At 37.3% G+C, this 12,168-nt stretch overlaps 1 protein-coding gene across 3 annotated transcripts in view; it reads right to left on the reverse strand.

Annotated features, from left to right (window-relative positions):
• Positions 1-12,168, reverse strand: part of LOC134753278 (translational regulator orb2-like) — a 110,886-nt gene that overhangs the window by 16,755 nt on the left and 81,963 nt on the right. The window contains exon 1 of one of the 3 annotated variants that reach the window (XM_063689121.1): positions 3,023-3,201. The exons of the other annotated variants lie outside the window; for them this stretch is intronic. Within the exon in view, the coding sequence (XP_063545191.1) occupies positions 3,023-3,092 (70 nt within the window). The 5' untranslated portion in view covers positions 3,093-3,201. Of the gene's footprint in view, positions 1-3,022; positions 3,202-12,168 lie in introns of those variants that run through there. 3 annotated transcript variants of the gene reach the window in all.

The raw sequence follows: 12,168 nt of genomic DNA on the forward strand, positions 1-12,168 counted from the left end.
GTCGGCGGTCCCTAGACCCCATCTACATTCTAGCCGATTATTTCCGGATTGGTTGCATTCCTCACTGTCAATAGATCTACAAAAATAACAATGCCTGCACATGGCATTAAAGGTTGCCTTTCTACTGAGGTGGAGATGAGAGGAGAGGAGACGTGCGGGAATCAACCAATAGCAATGGTTGTAATCCAGAGGGGCGGAGAAGAGATGTGTGGTTTTCTCTTATCTCCGCCCCAGTGGAAAGTCAGCATTATGCTTAAGGTATATTCGGGGTAGCTACTATCATAATTCCGAAATCATCTAAAATTCCATCATATCACAATCTCATTGCCTGCCTGTCAGTGTGTGTATATGTTATCTCTTCACGTTTAAACAGCTGTAGGCCGAGCACATGATTGGCGCGACAGTATCTCGCCGCGAGATAGACTACCTATATTTTACTAACTGTATGAATTAAAGAGGGACGGGTAGTCTATGTCGCGGCGAGATACTCTCGCGCCAATCATGTGCTAGCCCGGCTGGGTGCCTAGCCAAGTGACAATCGCTTTGTGTCTCTCTATCACTCTTTCATATCAGTGCGACAGTGACAGTTGCGTTTCGTTCGCTACGGAGCGTAAATGATTGGCATGTTGGCTACGCAGCCTGGACCGATTTAGTTGAAATATGATATCGAGATGCCTAATTTGAGTCGCAAAAGGACAATGTTTTCTTTTCATCACGGAAATCTACATCTAAAGTATTAATTCTATACAAACGCAGTCGCGGGCAGAAGCTAAGGAATTTTCAAAGTTTAATCCATAAAATTGCGACATTACGGTATGCTATCGATCCCCGTGAGATCGGGCACGTGCCGAGTTATTTCCATCCTTGAAATGGCACAATTCTAGTTATTTATGTAGACCAAAACACGTGCTCATTGTTTACTTAATAATGTCATTGAGAGCGTATGCATGTTTCCCGTATTTCAGTGGCTTGGTTACACTGGCACGTTTTGTTTCAAATAAAATTTACTATAAATAGGCGCCTAGAACACCTATTATATGTGGTGTGCTACACATAAGTTTAGAGAGTTCCGAACCAAAGGGTACAGGCGGGATTCTACCAGTGTGCATTCAGTACAAAAATGCTTGTGTCGCATAGTGCCACACACTGGTGGAATCCCGCCTTTATTTATGGAATTCTATTACTGAGCCTCTCCGCTGTCTGTCCTATCAGTGGGCTGTATCTCATCATACACAATAGTTAGACGGAACTGTTCTCAGCAGTGTTCATTAAAGTTATTGTTAAGCGGCCTTCACCCACCAAGAAGGAGTTTTGGCCGAAGAGTGTCAAGCTGTTGCGGTTCCGCGGCCGGCTCTCTGACACAGCGGGGGTTGCGATGGGGGGGGGGGGGGGGGGGGATTATGCATCGTATCGTAGCCATAATTATGTTATTTTTTTATTTTGAGATATTATAATAATATGAAAGCTAATTTTAAGTTATTATCTTTGGGTCAACAGTTGTTCATGTTTCGTAAGTAAGAAGCCGAGAGAGGAGAGTCCAAGTACTACTAGGTCGGTTTTTTTAAATTAGCTTAGTGTTAAAAGGATGAACTCCAGAGAGGCATTATTTAACGAATAAATTGGGACATACATAATTACACACACATTTAAAAATTTGTGACTTAGATCGGCTGAAACTGTTACCGGCGTAATTTAGGCCTGCATCAAAACTAATGGGAAATTGTTCAGATGTTTTGGAAACAGAAAAGATATAATAGTTGGTATTAGGTATGATATAGTCACCAATTATGTACAGTCAAGTGTAAAAATATGGGTGCATACAACTTACTCAAAGATATGTCCCATAGTTCTTAATTCGCTGACATAAGAGCTATGGGACATATTTTGAGTATGATGAGTCCACCCATACTTTTACACTTGACTGTACTAAAATGATAGTTCGGTCTGACAAATTGGGGCAATAGAACTGTAATTTTAGTATCTCGGATATAAAGACTAAACGACAATAAAAGACAAGGATTCAGCTACTGAATAGGCTAGGAGGCCGTTGGTTTAAACAATAAGATTTAACAGAATTAAGGCCCGTTTTTGTCACTTGAACGCATGGCCGCCTAGACCGTCAAGGTTCGGTGACTTAACCATGGATCACTGGGGCCGAGTTTCGCTAAACTGACACAATTTGGCCGTTTTTGTGGAACCTATGAAGGTTACATGGTTATATCTTAATACTAGCGACCCGCCCCGGCTTCGCACGGGTGCAATGATGATTTATCAAACCTACCTCTTGAAACACTCTATCTATTAAAAAAACCGCATCAAAATCCGTTGCGTAGTTTTAAAAATCTAAGCATACATAGGGACAGACAGCACAGAATGAGATATGAATATCGTTATCTCATTCTAGCAAATAGCTTTGTCCCTACATACGTAAGTAAAACTTACAAGTGTAATCCTGGCCTAAGAGCTGGCGCCGAATGTGTAGGAAAAAATTTACCGACTGATCAGCATGACTTGCGTGAGTTTCATAACACTTTGTAGAAAGACAGGGAACGTGGCGAAAACGAAAATTGCTACTATTTGTGGTGAGGTGCATATTTATAACAATAGATACCTATTTTTATAAAGTTATACAACACAGTCCGTTAATAATGTCAAAACTTTTAACTACCAAATATAACTATGTACACAAAATAAACCAGATTGTATGCCGTGGATTGGCGACGTCAAAATCACTACGGGAAAATAAATTACTTAAAAACAAAATTGTCAATCAACCTAACTGATTGACTGACTGAACTGTCGAAAATTTTGTTGAAATAAAATGATTTAATTTTATAAGAAATCAATTCATTCACAAAGTGTATTTTACACAATATGATCATGTTGCAAAAGGATTCCTCACAAATTTAAAGTACGTTAAATATGAATAAATATAGGTACCTTATAAGAGTAGTTTTAATATTTGAAATAAACGGTCTGGAAGCTAGTGGAACTACCTATTAAGTAAACAAAAAGTACTCACTTTTTCTGTATGGAAATCTCGGTCCTCTAATAAAAGGTGTGACCAATGCTGGGATAGTATGCAGCGACATAATATTCTAATTTCACACACAAACTGTTCTTAAAATTCAATTTATCGCACAATTTCCCCTTTGGTTTTATTTTTATTTGAAAGAAACGAGTATCTGTCACCGCGACCCCGAACGAATGAAAAAAATCGACGATCGTTCCTTATTCGAAAAATAATAAGAAAAAATAAACTGCCAGAGATAATAAACATGTTAAAGTTTTTTAAAGAAAAAACTTTTTAGTCGATTTTGTAAAAAAGTTCTGCGGTTGTTTTTTAATTGTTGTTATTGTTGCTGTTAAAAAAGATTTTCTATTAACAAATACTTTTTAATTTTAACTAGATTAAAATGATTTGGAATTTACCGTTACCTTTTTTAGGGTTTCGTACCCAAAGGGTAATTTCGACAAAGACCTATGTAACTCCGTATAAAATGAATAGTCTAAGGAAAAAACGTGCCTCGGAAATCAAGAAAAAATGATTCTCGCATAGATGGCGCTACCACTTTTGGCCTATTCTAGGCTAGATGGCGTTGACGGTTTCGCTTGTTATTTAACGATTTTAACACATATCAGTGAAAGAACATGGGTCAAAACTCAAAATCATATAAAGATTATAAATACAAATAAAATAAAATAAAATAATTTATACATATACATATATATATATATATATATATATATATATATATATACATTTTTTGGTATTTTTATACATTTTCACTTTTAGTTTTAGTTGTGTGTCGATAGGTGGCAGTAAATTGAATGTGACTACAAAATTTACTATGACAGTAACCCTCTATCCTATATATTCGTTTTGGTTTACAATATATCAATATATCTGTAATAACCAAGACCTACTTGGTATATTATTATATAGGGACTCTCGTCAATGTACATACCTAGTTTTGACCAAAATAAGGTTTGGCATTGGTCTAGAATAGCGTAATCGTTCCCTTACAGCATTTATACGTCATAATGACGTCAGCGACGTCATTATGTCGACATAGTTACGTCATTATGACGTCTCTGACGTCACTGCTACCTGGGTTATAATATAATTAATAGGTACTTTACAGGATACAGGACACACACAGTACAGGATCGTAGCAAGTGGAAACTCGTGGTCTGCCTACCCCACCGGGAAATAGGCGTGATTATATGTATGTATGTATGTATGTTTGTAGGTACTTTCTGTTATTTTTTTTCATTGAACAATATTTCTAAATTGGACTTGATTGAACCGAATCTGTAATTCATTCAGTTGATCAACGTAATCTGTTATAAATTCGGTAAGAATGCCAAACCCGTTTTATGATCGGCACGTTCAGATATTTCTGAGCGCCCAGGCCGCTCAAATATATCTGACGTAAAACAGCGCCAGCGCAATGCAAGCAGGCCAATGCCGTAGCGATGCGCCAAAAGTGACGCAATGTAGGTTATTGAGGCAATGTTTACCTACAGAGCTTGTGCAGACACTACAATACTTTATACACGGTGTTACTTGAGCCACTGAAAACCTGAGACACCCCAACAGATTTTTTTATTTTGAACTCATCTTGAGCTTGAACATCATCATTCCTTAATCCGATACATATTTAAAAAAATATTTGTTGTTTACTTTTCTTAACATTTCTATTCGACTGGTAATTCTACACAAGATACTTCGTCGTTTGAGTGACGTCAAACAATTGCTAGTTACCATCGTAAACACTGTTAACTGACCATTTGCATACCTTACTGCAACGAGATAAGGTGGGTTTACTAATGGCCAGTTAAGGGTGTTGTTCATTGACAAATAACGTGTCAAATGCTAGTTATTGATATTGTCGCATTACAAACTTGTAGACTTGGAATGTAAAAATAACAAAAAATGATAAAAAAATGACCCCCATTAAAATATAGCGCAATCGATTCTCCTATCGATTCTGAACAAACTGTTTTTAGGTTTTCAGTGGGTCATGAAACACCGTGTATAGTGGATTTAAAAAGTTTGAGAAACTATATGTAATACATGTAAAGGCTCGTACAGACGGGATGATCGAATTAACAATGTGATCACTGATCAGATAACAGATAAAAATAGGCGCCAATCTCATCTAGCGTCCACACGTACACAATTTCATAGTGGAATCGGCGAGCCAATGTCCTTCAATTTAATTTTTGCGTCCACACCTGATTGAATTGACAATTTAATCAGATTGGGCGGAAAATTGTCCAGTCTGGCCTGGCCTTAAGCAAAAACTACAGAATTTTCATAAAGAACTTCCTTTTTCGACGTCGATTAAGAAAGTTTATTAAGTGATTAAGAACGTCGTTACAGTCGTTTACGATGACTTTTTCACACTTTGTCATTGCAAAGTCTGTGCAGAGTTAGCTTGGTCCGATATACGAAAAAATACGTACTTATATGAAACGTTATGAAACTTCCCACAGAGTGTATGTCAGTTTTGATACTGTCAGTGAATCATGGTCAAAGAGTAGTATAATATATAGTAGTATAATAGATGGTCATGGTACATGTACTGGTGGTAGCCACATAGGTACCACTCGCGTTTTGTACACATATTTAGTGATATATGTATATATGGGCAGCGGCCGCCGACTGGGAGAGGGTTTTCCGCCTCCAGAAACGAGCTGTGCGTGCGATAGCGCGCGTTCCGCAAACCAGCTCTGCGAAACCTCTCTTCAAGTCGCTAGGCATATTAACACTGCCCTCACTCTTAATACTGCATATGGCAACAAATGTGCGTGATGAAGTGGACACAAACCCCATCATCGAACCCCCGCGAAGGTACGAAACCCGTAGTGCGCGCGCGGGACTGCTGCGACTCGAGCCGCATAGACTAGCAAAGTCCAAAAAACTCACCCACGTCATGGGCCGTAAGGTGTACAATCATCTACCGCGGGAAATTATAACAGCACAAAGTGCTTCACTTTTTAAATCAAAATTAAAAAAATGGCTTCTTGAGCAGGCGTTCTACGACCACAAGGAGCTTTTTAATTGATTAATTATTAAGTTTAACCATATGGTTTAGAATTTTATAGAATAGAATAGAATAGAAAACGTTTATTGTAAAAATCTACATACAGCACCATACAAATTTAAAAAGAAGAAGATCTTATACACTAACACGTAAAATTACAAGTAGCTTATACTAACATGCAATAATTACAATATTGATGCTGCTATAGAGGCTACAAATGGACACCACTCAGCATATGCTCTAACATATAGGTATATGCTACAGCGCTGGTCTTCCGTGGAGCCCAGGGCAAGAAGATAGCTCAGAACAGTAAAGGCAGTAACTAATAATAAGGACAAATTAGAAACAATATACAAGGAAAAAATTGAAAGTGGATGTGGAAGTGAGTGGTTTGGGAATATGTAAAAATATATATAAAGAGGTGTAAGTCAAGCATGTATTTAGTTTAATATATAGTGGAGCATATATGCCTTAAGGCATTAGATCTGCCATTGTACCATCATGTATTGAGCAAATATTAAATAAACATATATATATAATCGAATAAATAAATAATGATTAAATTTATAAAATACAATAACTAATAAATATTTGTGAGTTAGTACTTGGTAGTTAGTTGTAAATAGGTTTTTAGAGAAGGCATCGATCGACGATTTAAACTAACAGAAAAATATCCGTTATATTCAATATCACTCACGCAAATAAGTAAGACACCTATGGAACAATCTAGCTAAGATGCATTTTATGATATTTGTATAGTTACACGATGTAATGTAACATACTTATTGACATGTAATGTTATATTATGAATAAATTATTATGATTATGATGATATAAACGAAATAGTAAAGATATGTGACGTCCCACGGCAAAAGGTACATTATGGCGGTTCGTGCTTATGCTATTATTAACGCCGCTCCAATTAATATTGCCGCGCCGCGCAAATTATTGCGGCGCTATGCGACGTAAGCGCCAGCCGCCATAAGGTACCTTTTGCCGTGGAACGTCACATATCTTTACTATTTAATATCTAGTGAATCTCTAATTCATTTCCCGAATCGCTCCGATAGTTTCATTATTTTTACCTTATCCACATCATCATCACAGCTGGAGCAACTTAGCTGAAACGTCGGATAAGCTTATACCTATCGTGTTCCCCACAGTAGGTACATTGGGTCCAACGAGCTATTTCCTGTCATAGCTGACCTAGAGTTACGAGTGGGGGGGAGTAGTAGACTCTTTGGCCCAATATGCGTAAAATAAATGCGATTGCAACGTTGCTACCTGATCAGTATAGCTCTGGGTTCAAATTCAAACCCTGGACCGTACTTATCACTATGTTTTTAGGGTTCCGTACCCAAAGGGTAAAAACGGGACCCTATTACTAAGACTTCGCTGTCTGTCTGTCTGTTCGTCTGTCACCAGGCTGTATCTCATGAACCGTGATAGCTAGACAGTTGAAATTTTCACAGATGATGTATTTCTGTTGCCGCTATAACAACAAATACTAAAAACAGAATAATATAAATATTTAAGTGGGGCTCCCATACAACAAACGTGATTTTATTTGCTTTTTTTGCGTGATGGTACGGAACCCTTCGTGCGCGAGTCCGACTCGCACTTGGCCGGTTTTTTAACTATTTTTTATCAAGCAGATTACGTCTACGAGCGATACTACAAATTTTAAGGAAGGAATGTGATTTTTTTCCATTTTTCCTTTGCCATTAATTATGAGATTGTCTGAATTCTGTGATTCAGCATCAAAAAGTAGCCGATCAGACTACGCGTCAAAAGCAGCATTCTCTAACACCTCTGGAGTTGCAGGCGTCTATAGGCTACGGTGACTGCTTACCATCAGGCGGGCCGTATGCTTGTTTGCCACCGATTTGGTATAAAAAATGCATAGAAAAATCTCCATTTTATTTCCCTTCCTATTTGACAAGTCAATTACTTAGATCAAGTATGTTTATGGTTTTCATCCCCAAGTCATGATACACCCCCACACATTAACCAAATCTCTGTAAACCTCAAATTTAAATAATTGAAAAAAGGTTTAGGTACGCCATTTTCTTAAAATGGGGAACGAAGTCTTGTTCAAGTTTATTCAATGCTTTGTTTAAGTACAGACGCCATCAGATATATCGGTGCGGCCAAGGGGCTCAAAACTATTTGAAAACGGACTTTAGCGTCTTCATAATAGAGGTTTTGTTCAGATATTTGTGAACATCTTGGCAACTCTTATGTATCTAATGGCGATTGTACAAAATTATGCGAGTATGTACTTAACTGACAAGTTTTATTTGGTTTCCGCCATGTTGCGGATTTTTAGTGTTTTTTTTTTATACTACGTCGGTGGCAAACAAGCATACGGCCCGCCTGATGTTAAGCAGTCTCCGTAGCCTATGTACGCCTGCAACTCCAGAGGAGTTACATGCGCGTTGCCGACCCTAACACTCCTCTCCCTCGAGCTCTGGCAACCTTACTCACCGGCAGGAACACAACACTATTAGTAGGGTCTATTAGTGTTATTTGGCTGCGGTTTTCTGTAAGGTTGAGGTACCTCCCCAGTTGGGCTCTGCTCTAGATCTGGAATGATATCCGCTGTCCTGTGCCCTACCACCCAAAGCGAGATGTCATTCACAGTGCCCATACCTCTCTTTTGGACGTAGTTTAAGGACATACCCGGGTCCACTGGTTGGGCAACTTTTTGATGACAGACGTTAAAAGTTATCGAATGTCACCTTAATTGCAATGTGTAAATTAGAATTAATAGAATAGGAAAACTGTACTATTGTGTGCCCTTACAGGGTGTCATGAACTGGCTATATAAAATGTAACACCTTATTATGTACATGACAATGCAATATTGAATAAATGAATAAATGACTAAATATAAACAAGAATAAAAGATTTGCCCGCGACATTGTCTGCGTTAGAATTGTAATTTGGGTAGGTTATTTTTTCCAATCTGCTTTTTAGGGTTCCGTAGCCAAATGGCAAAAAACGGAACCCTTATAGATTCGTCATGTCTGTCTGTCTGTCCGTCCGTATGTCACAGCCACTTTTCTCTGAAACTATAAGAACTATACTGTTGAAACTTGGTAAGTAGATGTATTCTGCGAACCGCATTAAGATTTTCACACAAAAATAGAAAAAACCGGCCAAGTGCAAGTCGGACTCGCGCACGAAGGGTTCCGTACCATTACGGAAAAAAAACAGCAAAAAAATCACGTTTGTTGTATGGGAGCCCCATTTAAATATTTATATTATTCTGTGTTTAGTATTTGTTGTTATAGCGGCAACAGAAATACATCATCTGTGAAAATTTCAACTGTCTAGCTATCACGGTTCATGAGATACAGCCTGGTGACAGACGGACAGACGGACGGATAGACGGACAGCGGAGTCTTAGTAATAGGGTCCCGTTTTTACCCTTTGGGTACGGAACCTTAAAAAAACAATAAATTTTGGGGGTTCCCCCTACTTCGAACTGAAACTCAAAAAAATATTTTCATTATTTATTACCCCCATACGTGTGGGGTATCTATGGATAGGTCTTCAAAAATGATATAGATATTTTTTTCTAAACTGAATAGTTTGCGCGAGAGACACTTCCAAAGTGGTAAAATGTGTGTGTCCCCCTGTAACTTCTAAAATAAGAGAATGATAAAACTGAAAAAAATATATGATGTACATTACCATGCAAACTTCCACCGAAAATTATATACGTAATATAATTATATACGTTAATAGTAAGTAGTTTTTTTTAATACGTCATAAATTGTAAACCGCAATTTACCTTTCACTCACGTTTCACTTAAAAAATACAATGTTAAAATTATGTAATGCACGGAACCCTCGGTGCGCGAGTCCGACTCGCACTTGGCCGGTTTTTATTTCTGCATACACACTTCAACCCCTATTTCACCCCCTTAAAGGATAATTTCTGGGATAAAAATTATCCTATATCCTTCCCCGGGACCTAAACCTATGCTGCTTGTAGCGACACTATCTTAAGGGCGAAATATTTTTTTTTCATTCCAAACTTTGTTAGTTTTTATCAGTAATTTTTCATAGGAACGGCATCGTATGTGGGTCAGCGAGGAAATCAATACGATCGACGCCCGGGAAACGAGCCCTTTCCGAGAAAGGACTACGTTTAAAGGGTAACGCGCAGGTGACACCTAGAGAATAATATTGAACCTTTACAAAAACAAAGAGGCTCATCTTCCCTGAGTTTTTTTTAAGGAAATCTGTTTTTATAATATGACATATAGGTAATCCCTACTATCCCTATTTATATTATAAATGCGAAAGTAATTCTGTCTGTTACTTCTTCACGCTTAAACCGCTGAAACGATAGAGATAAAATTTGTTATGGAGACAGTTTGACGTCCGGGAAAGGACATATGATAGTTTTTAGCAATCATTATCATCATGATTCCACGTAGACGGAGTTGTGGGCAGTTAATAAATAATATTAATACAGAAAAAATATATATCTGTTGCTTTATCCAAAGAGGATATAATAAGATAGAGTCGTACTGTCATAGTAAATTTTGTAACCACTGTAAATTCACTGCCATCTATCGACATACTTTAAAACTAAAAATGTAGATTTATAAAAATACGTTAAAATGTATTTAAACATGGATAAATGATTTTTTTATTTGTATTAATTAGTTTTAAATGATTTTGACCCATGTTCGTTCACTGATATGCGTTAAAATTATAAATAACAAACGAAACCGTCAACGCCCTCTATACGAGAGTGGGCCAAAGCTAGTTGCGCCATCTAATCGAGAATCAAATTTTCGTGATTTTCGAGGCACGTTTTTTCCTTAGACTGTATCCATCTATTACGGAGTTATATTTATCTACCTACCTTAACTGACAACCCGCAACAAGGCGAAGGACAATAGTAGATTGTGTCACAAGGGAGCAAAATGACATATTTACGGCGAGCGTACATTGAAATTCTAAATTAGAATCCTGAGCGTAGTGAGGGATTCAAGTGTGCTACGCCCGATGGAAATAATTTTGCTACCTTGTGACACATACTGCTTTTCACATCACCTATGAGGTAATTATGATGTTTAAAAATATTATTTAAGCAAAAAAATAATGTGCAAAAAATGTAAAAATAGTGTCCTAGAACAGGGGAAGAAAAGTGCCACTTTGATCCCTCTTAGCAGGGAAGAAAAAGCCCTTTTTAAAATTGGTTATGTGAAAATAGAATTTTGTCAGGCTTTAGAATGCTATTCGTGACAGTACATTACATGTATAGTGTTCCCAATGCAAGTAATCCATTTTGTAATGCTCCTATTCTTAGATAAGCCTGTTTGCACACGCCTAACCTTGTTACTGCATACACTCGCCAGATATACCTGAGCGGCAGAGGTGTTCAAAAATATCTGAACATGCACTAACCCCTTGTAGGTTTGACAATCTTATCGAACGAGCGAAAAGATTTCGTATTTATTCCGCCCAGATGAGTGAGAACTTGAGAAGCTAACGAATACAAAAAAAATAATCTGCTCTCAGACGAGAAAAGGTAGAATTGTTTTATTATATTGAAAAATTTCGCGATAAGTCTAATTAGGATACACGGATACATAGACAGACATCATTTATAGGTCACAACTTACATTTTAGGTACTTAATTATTTTAAATTACATATTATTTACATACAACTTATTTGTTTATTGAGATCACAATTTCAAAGAAAAGCTTGCAATTATTACATATTTATTATTCAATTATTATAATTAAGTGATTATTCGTACATATTATTCGATTTTGTTTCTTTAATTTCAATAAATTCTTTATAACTGTAGACACTTCGAGTGTTGGGATATTTTGTACAATTGCCCTTACACCAGGGGCCCGTTTATCAAAAGCTTGTAACTTGTAATACAAGTGGAGGTCCCTTTCTAACAAAAGCCTTTAAACAGGGACTTATTACAAGCTACAAGATTTTGATAAACGGGCCCCTGCTCAAGTGAAAGACCTATATCTACGGCAAAGGTCTGTTATAGTGTTTAGACACGCTAGTTTACCTAGGAACCAGGTTAGAACCTAACGTGACTGTAACGGGCATTTTCAATGATAATT

The sequence above is a fragment of the Cydia strobilella genome, chromosome 26 (genome assembly GCF_947568885.1).
Source record: "Cydia strobilella chromosome 26, ilCydStro3.1, whole genome shotgun sequence".
Lineage (NCBI taxonomy): Eukaryota > Metazoa > Arthropoda > Insecta > Lepidoptera > Tortricidae > Cydia > Cydia strobilella.